The sequence below is a fragment of the Hoplias malabaricus genome, chromosome 6 (assembly GCF_029633855.1).
Source record: "Hoplias malabaricus isolate fHopMal1 chromosome 6, fHopMal1.hap1, whole genome shotgun sequence".
In the NCBI taxonomy this organism is placed as follows: Eukaryota; Metazoa; Chordata; class Actinopteri; order Characiformes; family Erythrinidae; genus Hoplias; species Hoplias malabaricus.
The window spans coordinates 25828708-25847663 of NC_089805.1; the positions used below are offsets into that span (position 1 = coordinate 25828708).

The following is an 18956-nucleotide window of genomic DNA, read 5'->3' on the forward strand; positions in this document are numbered from 1 at the left end:
GCTTTTCACGTGCATCATTGAGCCTTGGGCTTCTATGACCCTTTTAAAGGACAATGGTTGTCTTTCCTGGGACCATTGTCCTGCTTCCAAATCATCAACTTCAAGAACTGACTGTTCCCACCACATTACACGTGCCATTGGATGATAATGATTAAGATTTTATTCACTGTTTGAATTACCACAGAAACTCATTTGTAACCCGAGTTGTTCAGAGTTTTTTTACTCATTTACAGACACCAGGGCTTATTAAACACATTAGACAGTTTTTCCAACGTGCAAAAAGATGGGAGAGTTAGCAAATGATGAGGAAAATTCTTCTGAATTTTATAAAAAGTATTTTTAATATGGTTTCAATGCTACGTCTGCTCGATGTATAATACCACTAAATACATTATTAGATAATTTTGTTGACAGCAAAATACATTGTTGCATTTTACTTAAGCAATTAGTTTACATATTTCATACTTACATTGTATAGACAAAACTACTGGGACACACCTAATATTTCAATGTAAGTATTTCATTGAGTCACATTGCCACAGGTGTATAAAATCAGCCTAGTCTGCCTTCACAAACATTTGTGAAATTATGGATCCTTCTAAACATCTCATTATCTGTAACCGCTTATCCAGTTCAGGGTCGCGGTGGGTCCAGAGCCTACCTGGAATCATTGGGCACAAGGCGGGAATACACCCTGGAGGGGGCACCAGTCCTTTACAGGGCAACACAGACACACATTCACATTCACCTACGGACACTTTTGACACACCTACAAACGTGTGTTTTTGGACTGTGGGAGGAAACCGGAGCACCCAGCGGAAACCCACGTGGACACGGAGAGAACACACCAACTCCTCACAGACAGTCACCCGGAACCCACAACCTCCAGGCCCCTGGAGCTGTGTGACTGCGACACTACCTGCTGCGCCACCGTGCCGCCCTCCTAAACACCTCACTGAATTGGAATGTGATACTATAATTGGATGCCACCATTGCAACCAGTGAGTTTGTGAATTTTCTTCCTTCCTATATATTCCACATCAACTGTGAGTGGAAGGCATTTAGAAAGCATTTAGGAACCACAGCAACTCAGCCACAAAGTGACAGATCACATAATGGTACAAAGAGGAGTCAAGAATTGCTGAGGCACACAGCACGTAAAAGTTGTCAAAGTTCTGCCGACACAATAACTGCAAAATTTCCAATCTCCTCTGGCATTAATATCGGCACAGACAGAGAGCTTCATTGCATGTGATTCCATGGCTGAGCAGCTGCATGCCATTCGTAATGTAGAAATAAGACTTGACAGTATCCTTTGGATCATTAGTTGGTGTGATTAAGCACAATATTATTAATATTTGGTCTTCCTCACCTGCTGGTGCACACTGATCTAATTATATATATATGAAGATGAATTATGCTTTACCAGACAAAGGGTACAAATTAAAATGTTAATGAATATATACAATGATTTCAGCTTGATTTTATCTATCAACGGGTTTAGAAAAGTGTCCAAAATTTCAATGTGTTGGATTTTCTTCTTGAAAGAGTTTTACAAGTCAGTCCAGTTTCAACTCACAACAATACCTAGACAGCAGACACATTTGGCCTTAGTCTGTGCCACTTTTGCCCTTACAGATCAGTTACAGCACTGGAATGTTATGTGGGCCAGATTTTACTTGATTTACGGTATGTCCAGGTACGGTCCATGATACACCTGATATCTGCATCCATATAAGGTGGGTATGTTTTCAAATTAAGGCAGCCAGACTCACCCAGTCAACACCATCATACAAGGCCACTGCAGAACTGCAGATGTGGGGCACATTTGGGCCAAACATTCATTGTGCTCTAAGTCTTGTTGGGGTTAAATATTTTTTAAATTATTCTAGACAATCAGCATGCTAATGTCTGTAAGTACTTCCTTTGAACTGCAGACTAATTTGCATTTTAGACTTGTATTTGTTTTAGAATCACAAATTACAAAATTATTCTATAAAATTATCCTTAACACTTATTTATTCCATAGTGTTTTTCTCTTGATCTGGTACAAAATATTCCTCTACTTGACATCATTTATTTAGTTATGTTGTTTCACAAACCACAATTTCCAGCTATATAACAAAAACTGGTTTGGGTCATATCAGTGGTTTGTACTTTTACTAAAAATCATAAAATTTGTGTGAATATCATGTGAATTTGGGAACTCCAAAATGTTTTCAAGGGGATTAAAAACCCTTGAAGTGATATTTTACTTGTTTACCCTCTGTTATGCCTTGTTTTTTTTTTTGTTTTTTTTTTTAACTTGAACAAAATAACTAATCCATGCCATGGCTGAGCATAACATTATAAAACAGACAGGTCCAGAGAGCCACAGAATCTGGATTAATTATAAATCTAAGGAAACTATCAGTGTGAGGGGCACGGCTTTCAACTACTAGGCAAGTGGTGGAGACAGACTTCTGAATATGTAATTAGATGAACAGCAGTGAGGTTTGGGTTTAATTAATGACTGAAATTGTAGCTACTTTACATTATGTATCAATGGACACTTAGTTTACTGTCTCCTAATATTAAAAACCCAAAAGATAAGATTGTTCCATATAACAAATCAACAACCTACTAAGCATCTGTGCAAAGCTTTGCAGGTTTCTTTGAAAATAGAAAAGGAATTACTGGGGCAAAATTTACTAGGTTTATGTGTAATGTTCTGTTAAATAAATGTATACTTCAATTTCTTCATTCGTTCATTCATTCATTCAATATCTGTAACTGCTTTTCCAGTTCAGTGTCGCGGTGGGTCCAGAGCCTACCTGGAATCATTGGGCGCTATGTGGGAATACACCCTGGAGGGGGCGCCAGTCCTTCACAGAGCGACACAGACACTACATCATTTTCTTGATACTGTAAAATAAATAATATAGTCTCCACTGTATTCCATGTGTATGGCCAAGGATTATTGTTGTGTTCAAATTTCTGTGAATTCCTATACAAAATCCACTGAAACACTTGCAGAACACACTGAAAAATGTATGCTGGCTCATGCATGCACAGTAGCACAGAGAGAATATTTGTTTAAAAACTGAACAAACATTTGCTTCAAACCATTTTTACATGAGACCGCGGTAAACCCACAACAATCTGCAGACACAGTGATCACTCATTCACAGTTTGCAGTCATGGGCACCGCTGTGAGTTTACAGGGTCTCCTGTATTCATGAATTCAGTCTCTAATTTACTTTAGCCCCATGTTTCAGCACCTGCGCAGACTGATGAAAACTGAGAGGGGGAAATGTTTGTTCATTTCTTAAAAAAATCTCAAAGCTCGGGAATTTATTTAACATTATTTCCCTCTGTGTTACTGAGCATGCTCAGTTCATCAGAAACTACCTTCCTGTTACACTGAGATATACAGGCATAGTGTGCAAGTGTTTCAGTGTGTTGTACGCAAATGTTTTAGTGTAGTGTGCATGTAAAAAAATTTCAGTGTATTTTGTCCTAGACGGCCTCTCATAGTCCTTTGCTCTAGACGGCCTCCCATAGAGTGGAGCTGCTCGTTTCCTGCTTCGCTGTCTGTCTTTCTCGCCCAGTCAGGCTGGTGAAGTGAGTGAGAGCAGAGAGGAAGGAGGGATGGCGGAGAAGAGCTGTGACTCGAGCGGGAGCGGCTCTTTGGGCTCTGGTGGCCGGAGGTGTCCCGCTCCGTGTCTGTCGGACAGACTGCCGTCCTCCGGGACCAGCTCTTCCAAGTGGGTTCGTCTCAACGTCGGCGGCACCTACTTTCTCACGACGAGACAAACGCTGTGCCGAGATCCCAAATCTTTCCTGTACCGACTGTGCCAGGCCGACCCCGACCTCGACTCCGATAAGGTAAGCGGACACGAGCTTCGTCTCAAATGGCGCCCTGCTCCCTTCACTGTGCAGTTGGGGAATTTGGTAATGTTGTCTTCTGCGTCCAAACAGTGCATTGCAAGTCCGGAATTGTGTACACAAATACCAGATGCCCCTTTTGTTACACATATCTTGCAATATACGAGCACGAAAGTCATTGGTTTGAAAGCTGCCTTGTGCACTGTATACGGCACCGGGAGTCGTTTAGGCTTTAGCCGTAGCGAGTTCGCTAGCGTACATGAGCTAATTCACACGGCTAAGACTCATTTAACCCAATCGTCTGGTTAACTCCACTAACGTTAGATTTTAAAAACGCAACAAAAATGACGACGCTAACGTTAGTTCGCCCACTCGTGGTCTGTTGACGTTATACAACTCTGTGTTTTTCAGTTTACTAAAACTAAGTGAACAAAAGAGGCGCAGCGGCTAACGAGTTACCCGCTACTAAAGGCAAAAAACATTAGGGCATCTCATTCACCGTGTTACTATCTACATTAAACTGTCCTTTGACTGTATGCTGGAGCAAGAGGCCGAAATAAACCCGCTGTCACCACAAAGGAACCGCGGTCCAATCAAAGTGTAACGAAAAATGAGTAAAATCCAAATTCAGTTTTGTCTAATATTAAAATAAGCGCGCACACAAAATATTTAAGAAAGACCTGCTGGTTAGTGAACCGTGAATCAGTCAACAAACGCGTTCTGAGTGTATCAGAGGGCGAGTGAGTGAATTTAGGTCTGGATAACAGCGGTTTATAGTTGTAGAGTATGATACCCGGTAGCTTCGGAGCTAACGCTACACTTCGCTAGGCAGATACACACACACACACACACACAGGATTCAACGTATCAATTGTCTAGCAAACAAATGTATTAAACATCTCGCGGCCTAAAGTAATACCAGTTTAATATTATATATGTTTTTGTCATTCAGGAGGTACATATTAGTTAGCGGGTTCAAGTTAAGTTAACTGACCAGTCTAGCTCTCGTTAGTTGTCTCCCTTAGCGAGGCTGTTTTTAAGTATTTTTGCACCCGTATCCTAGGCTTGGGGGTTTGAGTGTTTTCTCTCTCTGGTTGTTAACGTTAATGTGCATAATACTTCAACATTGTTCGGTGTAGTCAGGACATTGCCTTGTCTTTTGTCTGCTCTGGCATTATCCAGTGAACTGCCGTCTGCTATATTTTCTATTGTGGTGAACAGGATTATAAAGCCATACTAAGTAGTCTAAAGTGTTCTGCTGTTTGACAGGCAAAGGTAATTTTAAAAATGGACATTTGCTTGAGTTAATTTAATTTGGACAATTCCTAAACAAGCTTAAGTGAAAAAATGCACGGAATCCAGCAAAATTAGTTGTCAGTGCCATTGGTGAGAAACGTGTTTTGAAAGAGCAGCGTTCAAATGGAATCTTACGCAGGTCAAAGTCAGACATCCAGGGTTTTCTTAAGTCGTAAACCTATGGAACCGTTCTCTTCCACTTGTGGGGTATGGCTTTAAAGCTGCAGGCGAGGGGCGGCGGAGTAAGTGGAGATGGAAGCATGGAATAATTGAATTTTTATAGATCCGTGCAAACAATAGGGGAAGGTGAAGAGCTACATTTAAGACACATTTTAGGCGGTAGGGATTTTTTTCTCTTTGAAATTACTTGCAAATATGTAATTTTGATGAATGGAGATTAGATTTTTTAGTTAAATGTAGCATGGCTTACCAAAAAAGTCAAATCACTTGGTGAAAACATTACTGAAGACAATTTAGTGTCAAGCACCTTAACTGGAGCATTTTGACCCTAGATGGCAACTCCTTTGCATATGTTGTTAAAGTGTTTTGTTTGTAGTGAAAGTAAAGCAATTCTTTTAAAGGAAACACTTCTTGGGCTTCCTTAAGCGTAGTGATGATGTGATACAGAGAAATAGGTAGAATTGTATTGTATTGCTAAACCAGTTTTTAAATGTATCTTTTTTTTCTCAATTTCTCCCACCTAGGATGAAACAGGTGCTTATTTGATAGACCGAGATCCAACCTACTTCGGTCCAGTGCTCAATTATCTGAGGCATGGAAAGTTGGTGCTCAACAGAGGCCTTGCGGAAGAAGGTATGATGGGAATGCTCTCCTGTCTGGACATGCCATACAGGGTTGGCAATTAACGTTTTGTATTTGTTTAGTTTTTTTTCGGGTTATGTAAGTAAGTCTGGGATAGTTTCTTATTTCTTGCATCTGTGATCATCACGTGAATGATAATCTTTACTTAAATCGATTCTCTCCTGTCAGGTGTTCTCGAAGAGGCTGAGTTCTACAACATCACATCACTAATAAAATTAGTCAAAGACAAAATCAGGGAGAGGGACTGCAAAACAGCTCAAGTGAGTAAAGGGCATGGAAGCCTTGGAATCGTGTCATTTGGAAAATGCTTACTGCTGAGGTTAAAGTATTCCCCCTAAGTACTATTCTATTGATTCCTTGAAGGATAGAAAGACAGTTCTTATCAAATGACTTGGCTGTTATTTCTAGGTGATACATTCATGCCGTTCATTTGAGGTCAGTGATTACTGCAGTCTGGACACTAAATTTAACATCCTATATGAGTAGCTTGGTATGATATAATGTGTTTGAACTGGAGGGAGCATTTTTACAGTATCTGAACACATGATGGGATAGTACATTTATCTCTGCTCAATTTATCTCTTTAATCTCTTCCCAGCTTCCTGTGAAACATGTCTACAGAGTCTTGCAGTGCCAAGAGGAGGAGCTCACTCAGATGGTCTCCACCATGTCTGATGGCTGGAAGTTTGAACAGGTGAATATCTGATGTTGTAAAGTCTGTGGTTAACTTGAAAGGAATAGCTGTAAGCTGTAAATTCTTGGTTTTGGCATTGAAGATTGTCTTTTTGTACATTTGAACTACAAAGCAAAAGCATAACTGCTGCAGTTGATTGTTGGGGCAGTTGTATCATAGTGGGCTGCACAGGAAGTGTTTGGTGATTACATAAAGTACAAAAAAGCCATAAAGAAACAAACAGTTGTGTATAAAATATGTTGCTGTGTGCGAAACGAGAACATCAACCAATGGCTCTTAACTGACAGAACATTGTTGTTGGGCCAGTGTTAATTATTAAAAGTGGCCACTGAATTTGACTAATGTTTTGTAATTAATATGCATCAGAATATGAATGGTAATCAGTATAGTTAGATAAGACTAAAAATGAGATGCACAGCTAAAAATAATGTTTCTAGTTAATAATAATGTATCATATCCAAAAAGTAAACAATTACATTAATCTGTTTTATCCACGTTGGGTTAGAAAACATTTAGTTGTTCTGTTGTGTGAGGAAATCACATGAGTGTAAAAATTAAGAGAAGAACACATTTTTCAAAATGGTTTTCCAGATCTATAGAAGGAGCAGGTATTATTTAAAGTTTTATGTAAACTAGTAACAAGTGATGCACTATTTTATTTATTTTTATTTATCTATTTATTTATTTTTTAAAAATTTCTCACCTGCAGCGTGTAGGCCTGTTTAATTAACAGTTAGGTGATTCTTCTTCAAAAAACTGATGAGTGTACTACGATAGTTCTACAGAAATTGCAGCTGTAATTTGGTCATTGTCTTTGATTTAAATTTAGATTTTCCTAAACAGGAAAAAATAGTTTCTATATTGCTTTCTTCCTTTGGGTGTGGTATTTCTTTTGGAAGCGTGAACTGCATGAGAGGGGCAGTTGCATGAACGAAAGGAAATGGTTGTTTGGAGTGGAAAGGTTGGGCGGGCATGTCTGAGCTGTTTTGTGCATTAGGCTTTTCCTTTGGGACCACCAACGAGATGTGTGTATTTTCACCTGCCTCTGGGTAGGCTGAAAATAATGTGGTATTCTAAAGAAGATTACCTGGGAAAGCATTGATATGTGCTCTTGCTTTACATAGTTATCTTTGATACACTTTCTAAATATGCCAATTTACCGGAAGAATCCGATTTAGTCTGCAGTATTGCCCATACTGCATTATGCTGAGTTTAATAGGGGTCTGGTAATGTAAGATTTCCTTAAAGATTTCTTGTTATCATCATTTGTTTTGATGACAGTACTTATTAACACTGAATGTGTTATTTGCTCCGTTTTTCTTTTAGAAGTCAGTGACTGTTATATCCTATATACAGTGGTTTCCTGTTTATTTTGTCTTGTGGCTTTTTTTTTTTTCTTTACATGTGCTGTACCAGACCAGAATATTTAATTAATTCTGTGGCCAGTTTCTAAATTAAAATTAGCTGTAGAAGATCCTGTGCTCATTTCTCTTTTTTGCTCCTCCTTCCAGCTGGTCAGTATTGGCTCATCATATAACTATGGAAATGAAGACCAAGCAGAGTTCCTCTGTGTTGTCTCCAAGGAGCTGCATAATCAGTCGTATGGCACAAGCAGTGAGCAGAGTGAAAAGGCCAAGGTGAGCCTGCTGCAACTTATAATACAGAGAGTAGAGACTACATGCACATAAAGCGCATATTATTTCTTAATTTGGTATTTATTGTTGTAGCTGAGGCTATTTTTTATTATTATTTTTTTTAGCTAGGAAACAAATCCTAGCTAAGGCTAAAAGACACTTGTAAATTAAGCATTACAATTGAAAATTAATTTTAGCATTTTGTTAAACTCCATGCCCAGCCAAACCGTACTAAGACATAAGTATAATGTTTTGTTTTTGAACAATGTCCTCACTGTATAGTGCATTTTTATCCTTCCATGCTACACCCAGAAGATAAGGAGAGGGTTAATAGAGAGATATATTAACCCCTTTAAGTAAAACGGTGAGGCCACTTTTGCCCAGCAGCTGTTTAGGTTCCTATACATGGTTAAATAAATGCTCTGTTCTTTCTTTCCTCATTTTTTTTTTCATGCTTGCTTTTCACTCTTTGCACATGCTCATTAGCCCTAGTCAGACTAGAATTACCCTCAGCTTGTCCACTCTTCCCCCTGTCGTTATTTGACACACGGCTGTTAATGATGGAAAACCTCCTTAATATTTAATGACTCCCCCATCATCAGCTTGCGCGTTGCAAGAACATCTCTCTCCTGAAAATGTCCTTACATTGCTCCTTTCCTGAATTCACTGCAGCATTCTGGCTCATTTAATGCATTATCAATGTTAAATATCATTGTCATTTAAGGCTGTAGGCAGTACTTTTAGAGTGTATGCTCTCTGGTAGTTCTTCAGTGTATAGCATAAAGCATTCAGGTCAGAAAAATAAATAATTTACAGCTCAAGATGCCTGATGAGCTAGTATTTCCATTTGATTGTTTATTTGTTTTATGATTTTCACCCTACCGCCTACTTAACAGTTGTTGCTTTTCTGTTTTTACAGATCCTTCAAGAACAAGGCTCTCGAATGTGAAACAGCTGTGCTCTTAGGTGGCTTGGTCCTGCCGATGCTAAGTAAAAAGACATGCACAAAAACACAAAAAGGAAAATTTGGCATGATGAAGGTTAATTATTTGGAATGGACGTTCTACTTTCTTGTTTTGGGGTAAATGACACTTGTTTGTGCCTGTGCAGTAAAACTGGACTGTTTTATTTCATGTTTATGGAAGGAAAATTATTTTTTGGCCATCTTAAAAGCAGGAATATGCATGTCGAGAGTTGTAAGCTGAGCTAAAAGGGCCTCATTCATATCTGGCCCACAGTTTACTCAGGGTCTCATTGACTTGCTGAAAATATTTAAATCATGAAACTTGTGGTCCAGTGAGCAATGTTTTCCACAAATATATTGAGATCTGTATATTATGTCAGAGTTGAACCTCAATGGTCAAAACCATAACAGAGAAGGGAGTAGGGCAAACCTTTTTTTGTTTTGTTTTGTTTTTTTAAAGTTTGTTTGTTTATTTTATTTTTTTGGCAGAATTTAAAATGTTACTAAGGTGTCTGATGAATGGTGTTGACCAGTGGTGTTTACCAGTGAAGGCTTTCTTTTTGCTTTCAAACAAATATGGATCTTGTATTTTTAAGATGTACGTAGGACTACAGATGATCAAATTTCTCTTCAGCCTGCATAGTGTTAGTCAGGATTTATTTTATAACAGGGAGGAGAGAAATCCATATCGTGTCAAGGTTATAGTACCACACTTGTATGTTTTTTGAGTGGTCTTTTTGCTGCATGAGTGAAAAAGGAAATTGTCACAAAAGGCTGTGCTAAACTTTGTCTTCCATCCTGGGGTTCATTCCAAATGGTTTGCAGTTAACTGGAACTGTGTGTGTGTGTATGTATGTGTGTGTAATATATATATATATATATATATATATATATATATATATAATGTGTATGTATGTGCGGGGGGAACAATTTTAAAACTTTTAGATGGTTTAGGATTGAAGAGTATCTACACTTAGGCTTTTTTTTTTTTTTTTTTTTTTTTTTTTTTTTTTTTTTTTTTTGGTAAGTGCAAAATCATGGCACACCTTGTCCTTTTTTATCTTTTGGCTCTGCTTTATATTAGTTATGACAGTGACTGTTATTAGGTGGTCCTGACTTTTTATTATTATTATTTTTTAAGAATAGTGGAAGATTAAGGAAAAAAAATACTTTTCTGTCAGTGTATAAGACACATTCACACTAGGGGTGTATCGATATCACTGGCTGGTGTTCTTCAGGCCTAAGCAAGGCTGTAATCATTTTAGCAGTATGTGCAGATAAGAATTTGAGAGATCGTTATTCTAAAATTTACTCAAGCAGTTAGGTCAATTTTAAAGAACACGGATCAGTATGTATCATATGATACTGTTATTAAAGTGTTTGATATTTAAATCAGCATAACATGGTATCTATACACCCCTAACTCACGCCCACGCAGTTATTATAGAGTATATTAGTAAACATGATCTATAAATACCGTACGACAAAGTAGCGTATGGTGTCTTCAGACTGTAGCAGTATGCAATCCAATAGAATTAAAGTTCTAAGCTTATGTTTTGCAACATTTTTGTTTTCATTTCTATAAGATATAAAATCACTTATTTTTGTTCAGCTCTTTTGTAGTTGAACATTCTTATGGAATATACATATTTTCTGTTTATAAAACATACTTTTTGACAATGTTGCCTTTAATTAATGACCAACAAAATGTAAATTTCATTTTGAATTATGGTCAGGGAAAACAACATGAAGCAAATCACTTTGCCAGGCTACAAGCATATCTTGTTTGACATTTGTATATAAAACTAAAGAGCTTGAAATTCAGACATTATCAGTGCATGCTACCTTTTTCCTATGTCTTTCTTTCACACACAAAGGGCTTATAATAGTGGAATACAAGCTATAACTCTTGCAGAGGTCCATTCAGCCTCTTGCTATATTGCCTGATCAAGGCTATGTTTACATGGCTAGTGTATTTTCTAATCAATAACCTTTCACGTTTACTTACCTTGACTATGTGGCACCACAGTGTAGTTTGGCTGGTTTTGAATACCTGTATGTTTACATTATCCTCTTTAATAACCTAGCTAGTTACTGTCAACCCTTGTCTTAGCAAAAATTGGAGAGGTGTTTAAAAATCGTAACCAGAAGAGTGATTTCTTGCTCACTCAGTCAGGGTCGTTTGAAACATGACTCCAGTTGTGTGACTCCAGGCCACACTGACCAATCCAGACCCTGGAAAGTGTCTGACATTACAGCACTAATTTTTCACACTTCTTTCATTTCCGTCTACCAAACACGCAGCTAAGTGCAGTTGTCCTAGCGTGTGTGCTCTGATCCACCTCTTCCACTGAAGGACACTATTTCAGTCCTGAGTGAAATTTCGGTTGGGGTTTTTTTTTTTTTTTTTTTTTTTCCCCTCTTTTTCATATTTTGTTCTTTGAGTTTTTGGGGGAGGAGTATAGAGCTAACACTTAACGGGCACAAGTATGTTTTTACTGAGGCTGCTGTGGACTGGGCTTGATCTAAGACTCAGTCTAGATTTGTTTTTCGTTTAAGCGTGCAATCTGCAAAACGTATTTAAAAATAAATAAATAAATAAATAAAAAAAAAGGGCAGAAGCAGACCAAAATGCCTTTTGCTCCACTTTATCACTGCTGTTCCTATACTACTATCCTATAAAATGTTTTTGTATTTGTATTTTTTTATGCTTCAAATTTGTGTATACACATAGTATATTATTATTATTATTATTATTAATATTATTATTATAATACATGTAATTGCAAGTTAACAACTGGGGAAATGTATATTACGGTAATGCTAGAACCTGGTAAATCTAAATAAAATGTTGAAATCAAACATTGTGTTTATTGTTTTATTGATTAACCTGATGTACACATGCTGTGAATTACAAGTGGTCATTGTAACAAGTGCACAGTTGTTGTTCAGTTGAATAGGTCTCCCTGCAAAGTGCAGCATGTATACTGGAACATAAAATGTCAACAGACTGGTCAGTTGTAAGCTTGAGAGAGAGAGTGTAAAACAAATAATAAAACATTTGCATACAAGATTAGACCAGGAATCAAGTGGAATGGTGGCAATTGCTGTGTTCCTCTAACGTGTTTCTTGAGGGTGAAATAATTTTATTACCACCCCTGTGCATCTAATCTTGTATGCAAATGTTTTATTATTTGTTTTACATTCTCTCTCTCTCTTTTATATTTATATATATATATATATATATATATATATATATAATATTTATGAGAGAGAGAACTATATATAGAACTGTAAAGTGAAACTACATGGTCAGTGGAGATGAAAAAGTGTATATATATGTTAACTAATGTTAAAAGTATGTCAAGATTTAACCAAGTTCAGTGTAAACCGGAATTATATCTAAGCTCTCCACATTGACCTGTTTACTACATGTCACCAAGTTGTTACCAAGCAGCTTCGCAGAATTAGAATCAGAACAGATAACAATGTGAATCAGAAAGCCCTGTGCGAGTAATCCGATTGTGTCAAGGGAAAAAACAAAATCCCTCGAGGCAGGAGGAAGAAACCTTGGGAGGAACTAAACTCACAAGGGGGACCCATCCTCCTCTGTTCAAACTACTAATAGAAATGAACATATCACCAATTAAGTCTGCAGTTTATCATCATTCCCCCTGTGCATGTTATGCACCTGAACAGACTATTTGAGCCATGATTTATTATATAAAGAGAGTGAAGAATAATTAAAAGGAGGTTTTATTACACTCAGAGAATGAATTTCTAATTTGTGGGAATTATTTATTAAATGTAAGGAATGTTTTAAGACTCTATACATTTTTTAAACCTTTATTTCTTGATAAATTAGAGCCTGCATAGCATCGCATTTTATAATCCAGTATTCCTTCTCCTGAGTAGGCAACATATGGTATGTTAGTCCATTTATATTTGCTAAGGGTGTTTTGCATATTGTCGCTGTCCAGTTAAAAACATGTATTTCCCAAAATAATTTCAATCAGTTCATTCATCTTGAAATTTTCACACGATGTGAAGGACAGCTGCTGTGTTCAAATGGTGTAGTACACTAAAACTCGACAAAATTTGAGATACATGCTTCTAACTGGACAGCAACAATATACATTATATATCCAAATGACTGTAAACACCATTATTTTATAGCAGCACTAGGCAAGTGTATTTGACTTATTAAATAATAAAATCAAACAGAATAATATGAAGAAATAAATCAATCAATATTAATTTTAGCAAAGGCCTCAGTACATAAGCATACTTTGCCTGAGAAAACTGGACCAGAGTGCCTGTTGTTCAACTCTTGGCCACATGATGTCACCATAACTAATGCACTAGTGCAATGGCCGATATAAGGAAGGCGCGACCCCTGGCGGCTATGTAGATAAAATACAATAACAGATAGGCACTTTGGAGAAACCAATGTACCCATTCTTCTACCCTGAGATCCCCCAAATAGTGTTTCAGTTCTGCACACACATCTGTTAACATCAAACAAAACTAATAGCCAATAGAATGGGATACTCTGGAGCATCTACACATGAGCCTAATGTCACCATTCTCAATGATCTAAGCCTCACAGGTTTGGAGCAGTCGAAGCTGTATTCTCTGGAATGATGGAGCACAATCTACTTTCTCTGGGACTTTTTGAAATGGTGTTAATGATCCAGTCCAAAAATGATTATAACTTTGATACTCTCACTAATATTTATGTGTGTGAATGAAATCAAATCCTCACAGCTATGTTCAAATGTCTTGTGAAAGCCTTCTCAGAAGACTAAATGCTCCTACGCATATTAAGAAAGATTGGACAGTCTTAAGAGATTGTTATTTTCCTAAAGTAAAGGTGGTGCAGTGTTCCAGTTGAAACAGCAGAGGGCACGCTTTATGCAGTATATTTTTATATCACCCTTTATTAAAGTAGCCTGGAAGGTTTGTTATAGCAATGCAATGCTGTAATGATGAACTCTGTGACCACAAACACATAGTGTAATGTAACTTTCTCAAAATCTGGAAAAAGGTCAAACTGCTTTACAGTTGTAAAAGCTACTTAGTGTGACATGGTCCTGGCTAAAATGCCTGACCCCACAAACCATCTCAATGATGAACTAGAGACTGTAGCCCATCAATTCAATAATTTTTTTTTAAAAATCAGTAAGTAATCAGTAATGATTCCAGGGAGACTCTGTAAGAATATTTGGCTGTAGCTTATTCCACAAAGTGACGTGATTAATTACAATTCATTATTTTAATTGAAATGTTTGATAATTACTATATTAACATTACAGAATGCAAAAACGAGTAACATTCATTATTGCATGTTGCATTCTGCTCCATACTGAAAGATGAAGGTCATTCCTCTTATTTCTAACCTACAGCTAGTTTATAATGGCACTTTGAAGAATGATCACATGGACCACATAATAAAATTTATGAGCCTTTATAGATGATGACATGAACAAAAGTGACAAAAATGTAAATATATTTGTGTGGTCTGGCTTGGCAGGCACTCATGCCGATCATGACATTCTCCTGCAGGTCCTCCACTCCCATAAGCCCAAAATCAGGCTGAGACACGTTCCGAGTCTTTTGTACTGCACAGATACCTGCTCTGTTCACTATAGTTAAGGAATGCCCCCATACTTCCAATGAGCTTCAGCATTTTGGCTTTAAGACCATAGCAACAAAGCAGCCAATCCCACCAGGCCCTCTGAGAGGAGCTCAATATATTATTGGCTAAAAGGAATTTGTATCTGAATTCATCAGAGCTGAACGTTTGGCAGTGATACAGCAAGTCAGCATTGCTGACAGGAAGCTCCCCAAACAGGAGACCCCCACAGTATCTTGGCCCGATCAAATGCCAGGTGCCTGAGAGACAGATTATGCGCTTGTGCGAGTCTGAGTGCTGCAGAGCTCATAGTGAAAGATGCTGGTTTCACATTCAGACCAGTTCCAACTACACAATATGACCCACAATTTTGACACCTACTTGTCTAACATGTCTTAAGGAAAGGTCATCTAAAGGTCATTTATCCCTCTTCAACTCCTCAGAGAAAGTCTAGATATTGGAACACTCGTGAATATTTGAAGACAGTCACAAGATGTTAGTGAGGTCAGGTACTGTTGTTGGATAACCATAAAAGCCAGTCCATCTTCTCCAAACCTACCAAACACAAGACGCTCTATGGACATTGTTTTTTTTCTGGCTAAATGTGGTCAGTCCTTCATAGCTTATATTAAGCCCAAAAATAGACATTGAAATTTGGACTCTGTTTGGTCCGTCTGATTTGGTTCATATTTAGCCCATTGCAGACATTTTTTAGACCATTTACCACATTTCAAACTCTTTCAGACTTAAAGGGAAGTCTTTTTGTAGACATCTTTTTACATTTCATTTTCAACTATATGTAAACTTTGCAGTGATGACTGGACAAGTCATCCTTTCCAATGTCTTTTCACTATCTTTTCAATGTGTTTTTGCTGGTGGGAGAGATATTGGATGAATCTCCATCCTGGAGAACATTGTTCTGCTCCTCCACAACCTCTTTATATCCTTCTAACCATATACTGACACTGGTCAAGGTGACCCATGTGCAGCTGCTCCAGAGCATACTATTTCGTTTTGTGCTTTTCTATGGTATGTGCAAAAGCACTGAATCCACTAAATATAAATGCTGTCCACTGACATTTTGGCATAGAGTATAGTGTATAAAAAACCACATGGTTAAAGGTCTAAAAACACATAACCCTGCTAATTCCTCCTGGTAGAGTGTGCCTTGCGGAGAACATTGTGTTCCTCCAGCTAGCTCCTGATAATTTGCATAAGAGCTTCCAATTTAATTTGCAAGGAATTCCAGAATAGCAGGCATTTCAGCCCAAATCATTATCTAATGCACACTGAACACTGCTTTAATTTTCCCAGGATGGTAATATTTTGAAATGCAGCATTTATTTTTGTGACAGACTGGGAAAGGATAGATGAGTGTATGCCATGCTGCAGCATGGAGGAGGTGGGGGGTGCAGAGGGAGTGAAACCCACAGGAAAACAGCCATACTGTCTGTGCTCATATTACACTACTCCTGGGCCTGTGACCTTGGCTCTCTGATTGATCCTGTTGTCTGTGATGCCCAGCCATACTTGAATTTTCACGTTTTCTCTCTTGTCCATACTTCTGTGCAAAACAAAACATTGGTCAAGCAACATTTTGTATAGAATAGTGCAGAAGGGCTTGCTGTTGAAAAATGGGTAACACTTAGCAGAATTACAGCCGGCTAATTACTGGGTACGTACAGAGTAAGTACCTGTTAAGTAAACCATAAGATAAAATTAGTACTGTGTAAGTAAAGGGCATGTTACTAGAAATATGTGGTTATTACTGGGTATTTTACAATTCATTTCATCATTTACTCATTAGTCAGCTATGTACATAATGCCTCAATACATATCTGCTAAAGAGTGTAAAATATCTCCTAAGTATGCGATGATGATTATTGTGGTCAATCACATGTTCTGAACCTAATGAGTACAAAGCACCATGAAAATCTGCTAGTGCCTGTAATGAAAGTTGCTGACCATGTCCTTCCCTGTAGGTGCACTGTAAATAATTTTAAAGGGTCTATAATTCCGTTCAAAAACACAGTGAATTCAAAATAGTAGCTGCATTCCATATTTATTAAAAAAAACAGTAACATTCAGTTACATAAACTGTCGAATGTTTAATTCAATTTTGTAATGTATAATTATTCTGAGTACAATGGATTCGGAACATAGTCACGTACCTTATTTGTAAAGTGTTTGTAAGATACCCAGTAATAACCACATATTTCTAGTATCATACCTTTACTTACTCAGTACTTATTTTATCTTATGGTTTACTTAACAGGTACTTACTCTGTACTTACCCAGTAATTAGCTAGCTGTAATTTAAAGTGATATTGAAAAATATATTTTAAAGATGAACATAAAGCTGTAATTTGACAGCAAGACATTACTTGGAGTGCAGAGATATTTCGTCCAGGTCATATTTAAATCCTATAAAGAATACGTAGTCTTACACTAAACAGAATTTAGCTTGGAATGTTTTTATGGCATCAACACTGAGTGCAGCAATACTGAATTGTTTTCTGTAAAATTATGTGATGGGAATGTGTTCTCATGCAAAGTGACTTGATCTGGTTGTTGCATGCGTATCATATAGAAACCCTTAACAACTGGGGCAAAAGAGACAGGGGATAGAGTCTAAAAATTCTAGAAATTGTCAGATCTCTTTGGAAAGCTTGCCAAGGGCACCTAATGGAAGGGGGAATTGAGATTATATATTTCGATTTCATGTAGAAAGATGAGTTTATAGGGGGTTAATTGATGAATGGAGAGGGCGTTTATATAATCTCAATTCCCCCTTCCATTAGGTGGCCTTGCTAAGGCCTTAAATGTGGTTTTGAAGTAACTCTTTTCTTTGCTTTCATTCAGTGTGTGTGGATCCATGAATATGCAATTAGTCCCCACCTTTATCTCCATTTACCCTTCAGTTGCCTGCCTGTAACTCGAAAGTCCTGCCCCACAAGCTGACGGAACTGGTTCTTTAGGGTTATGTCGTAAGAAGTCCTGGGTTTTCGCTTGGGATGGTCTTTGGAAAACTGCAGTTTCAAGCAGAAATGCTCATCCATGGCTGACTGCGTATTTCACCCATGACACATTTTCTAGTGTATAAACATTACAAAGACAGGCTAACAAGTTTAAAATCTAAAAAAAAATATCTAGATTAAGTATCTTTGAGTTTGTGAAAGGCACTATATTAATTGAACTTACTATTATTATTATTATTATTATTATATTTACGCTGGAGAGATCCTTTAAAATAAAATGATGTATTTCTTCACTAATGAACTAAAATGAGTTGAGTTTAGATACTATTTTTATGAATAATATTCACATTTGATGCAACGATTCGTAGCTTTTTTGTTTTCTTTGAGTATTGTTTTGTTTGCTGCATTTTGTAACGTTTTTAATTGTTCACTAGGTTTTTTTTTTGGTTTTTGTTTTTCAGAATGTCAAATGGTGTAAAACTTTGAGTCAAAAATAAAAGTAAATAATCATGTCTATAGGCTTCTTCATAGTTACTGTGAGAATATAGAAATATCTGAATATCTAAGATATAAATAAAATGATCAAATTATTGTACATTTAAGGCTTATACCTGGTATTATTGCATATTATTCATAACAAATTGGTAGAATGTGTGTGCTTGCCCATGATCTAGAGAGTGTTTTATTTAATGTGTTTTTGGGGATGGACACCATCCCAAGGGCATGAGACTTCAGTCTGTACCTGTGAGCATGCAAGTGTATGGGTGTATATGTTCATATAATGTATACATGCATTAAGATACAGTGCATAACTTAACTATGTGGACAGTTTATTCCATACTTTTAGAAAATGTAGATAAAATTCCAATAATTGGTAACAAGTAACTGAACTGGTTTAATTCAATTTCAGTAAACACTTTGAATGCAATATGTTAATTTCCACATGTTCTCTAAAGAACCATTCACTGAAATTTAGTTGTGCAACTTAAAAGTGTCTTCAGTTGTATTACACGATGACTCCTTTGTGGTGGACTACAGTTTTTTTTTAAAAACATAATCTCAAGTA

General features: G+C 37.1%; 1 protein-coding gene across 1 annotated transcript; it reads left to right on the forward strand.

The window, feature by feature from the left end:
* The first annotated feature begins 3412 nt into the window (after positions 1–3412).
* kctd5a (potassium channel tetramerization domain containing 5a) lies at positions 3413–12123 on the forward strand. Its single transcript, XM_066675580.1, has 6 exons — positions 3413–3867; positions 5868–5976; positions 6154–6245; positions 6584–6679; positions 8191–8316; positions 9233–12123. The coding sequence occupies exons 1-6, from the start codon at positions 3631–3633 to the stop codon at positions 9260–9262; spliced, it is 690 nt and encodes a 229-aa protein (XP_066531677.1). The 5' UTR covers positions 3413–3630; the 3' UTR covers positions 9263–12123.
* The last annotated feature ends 6833 nt before the right edge of the window (positions 12124–18956 follow it).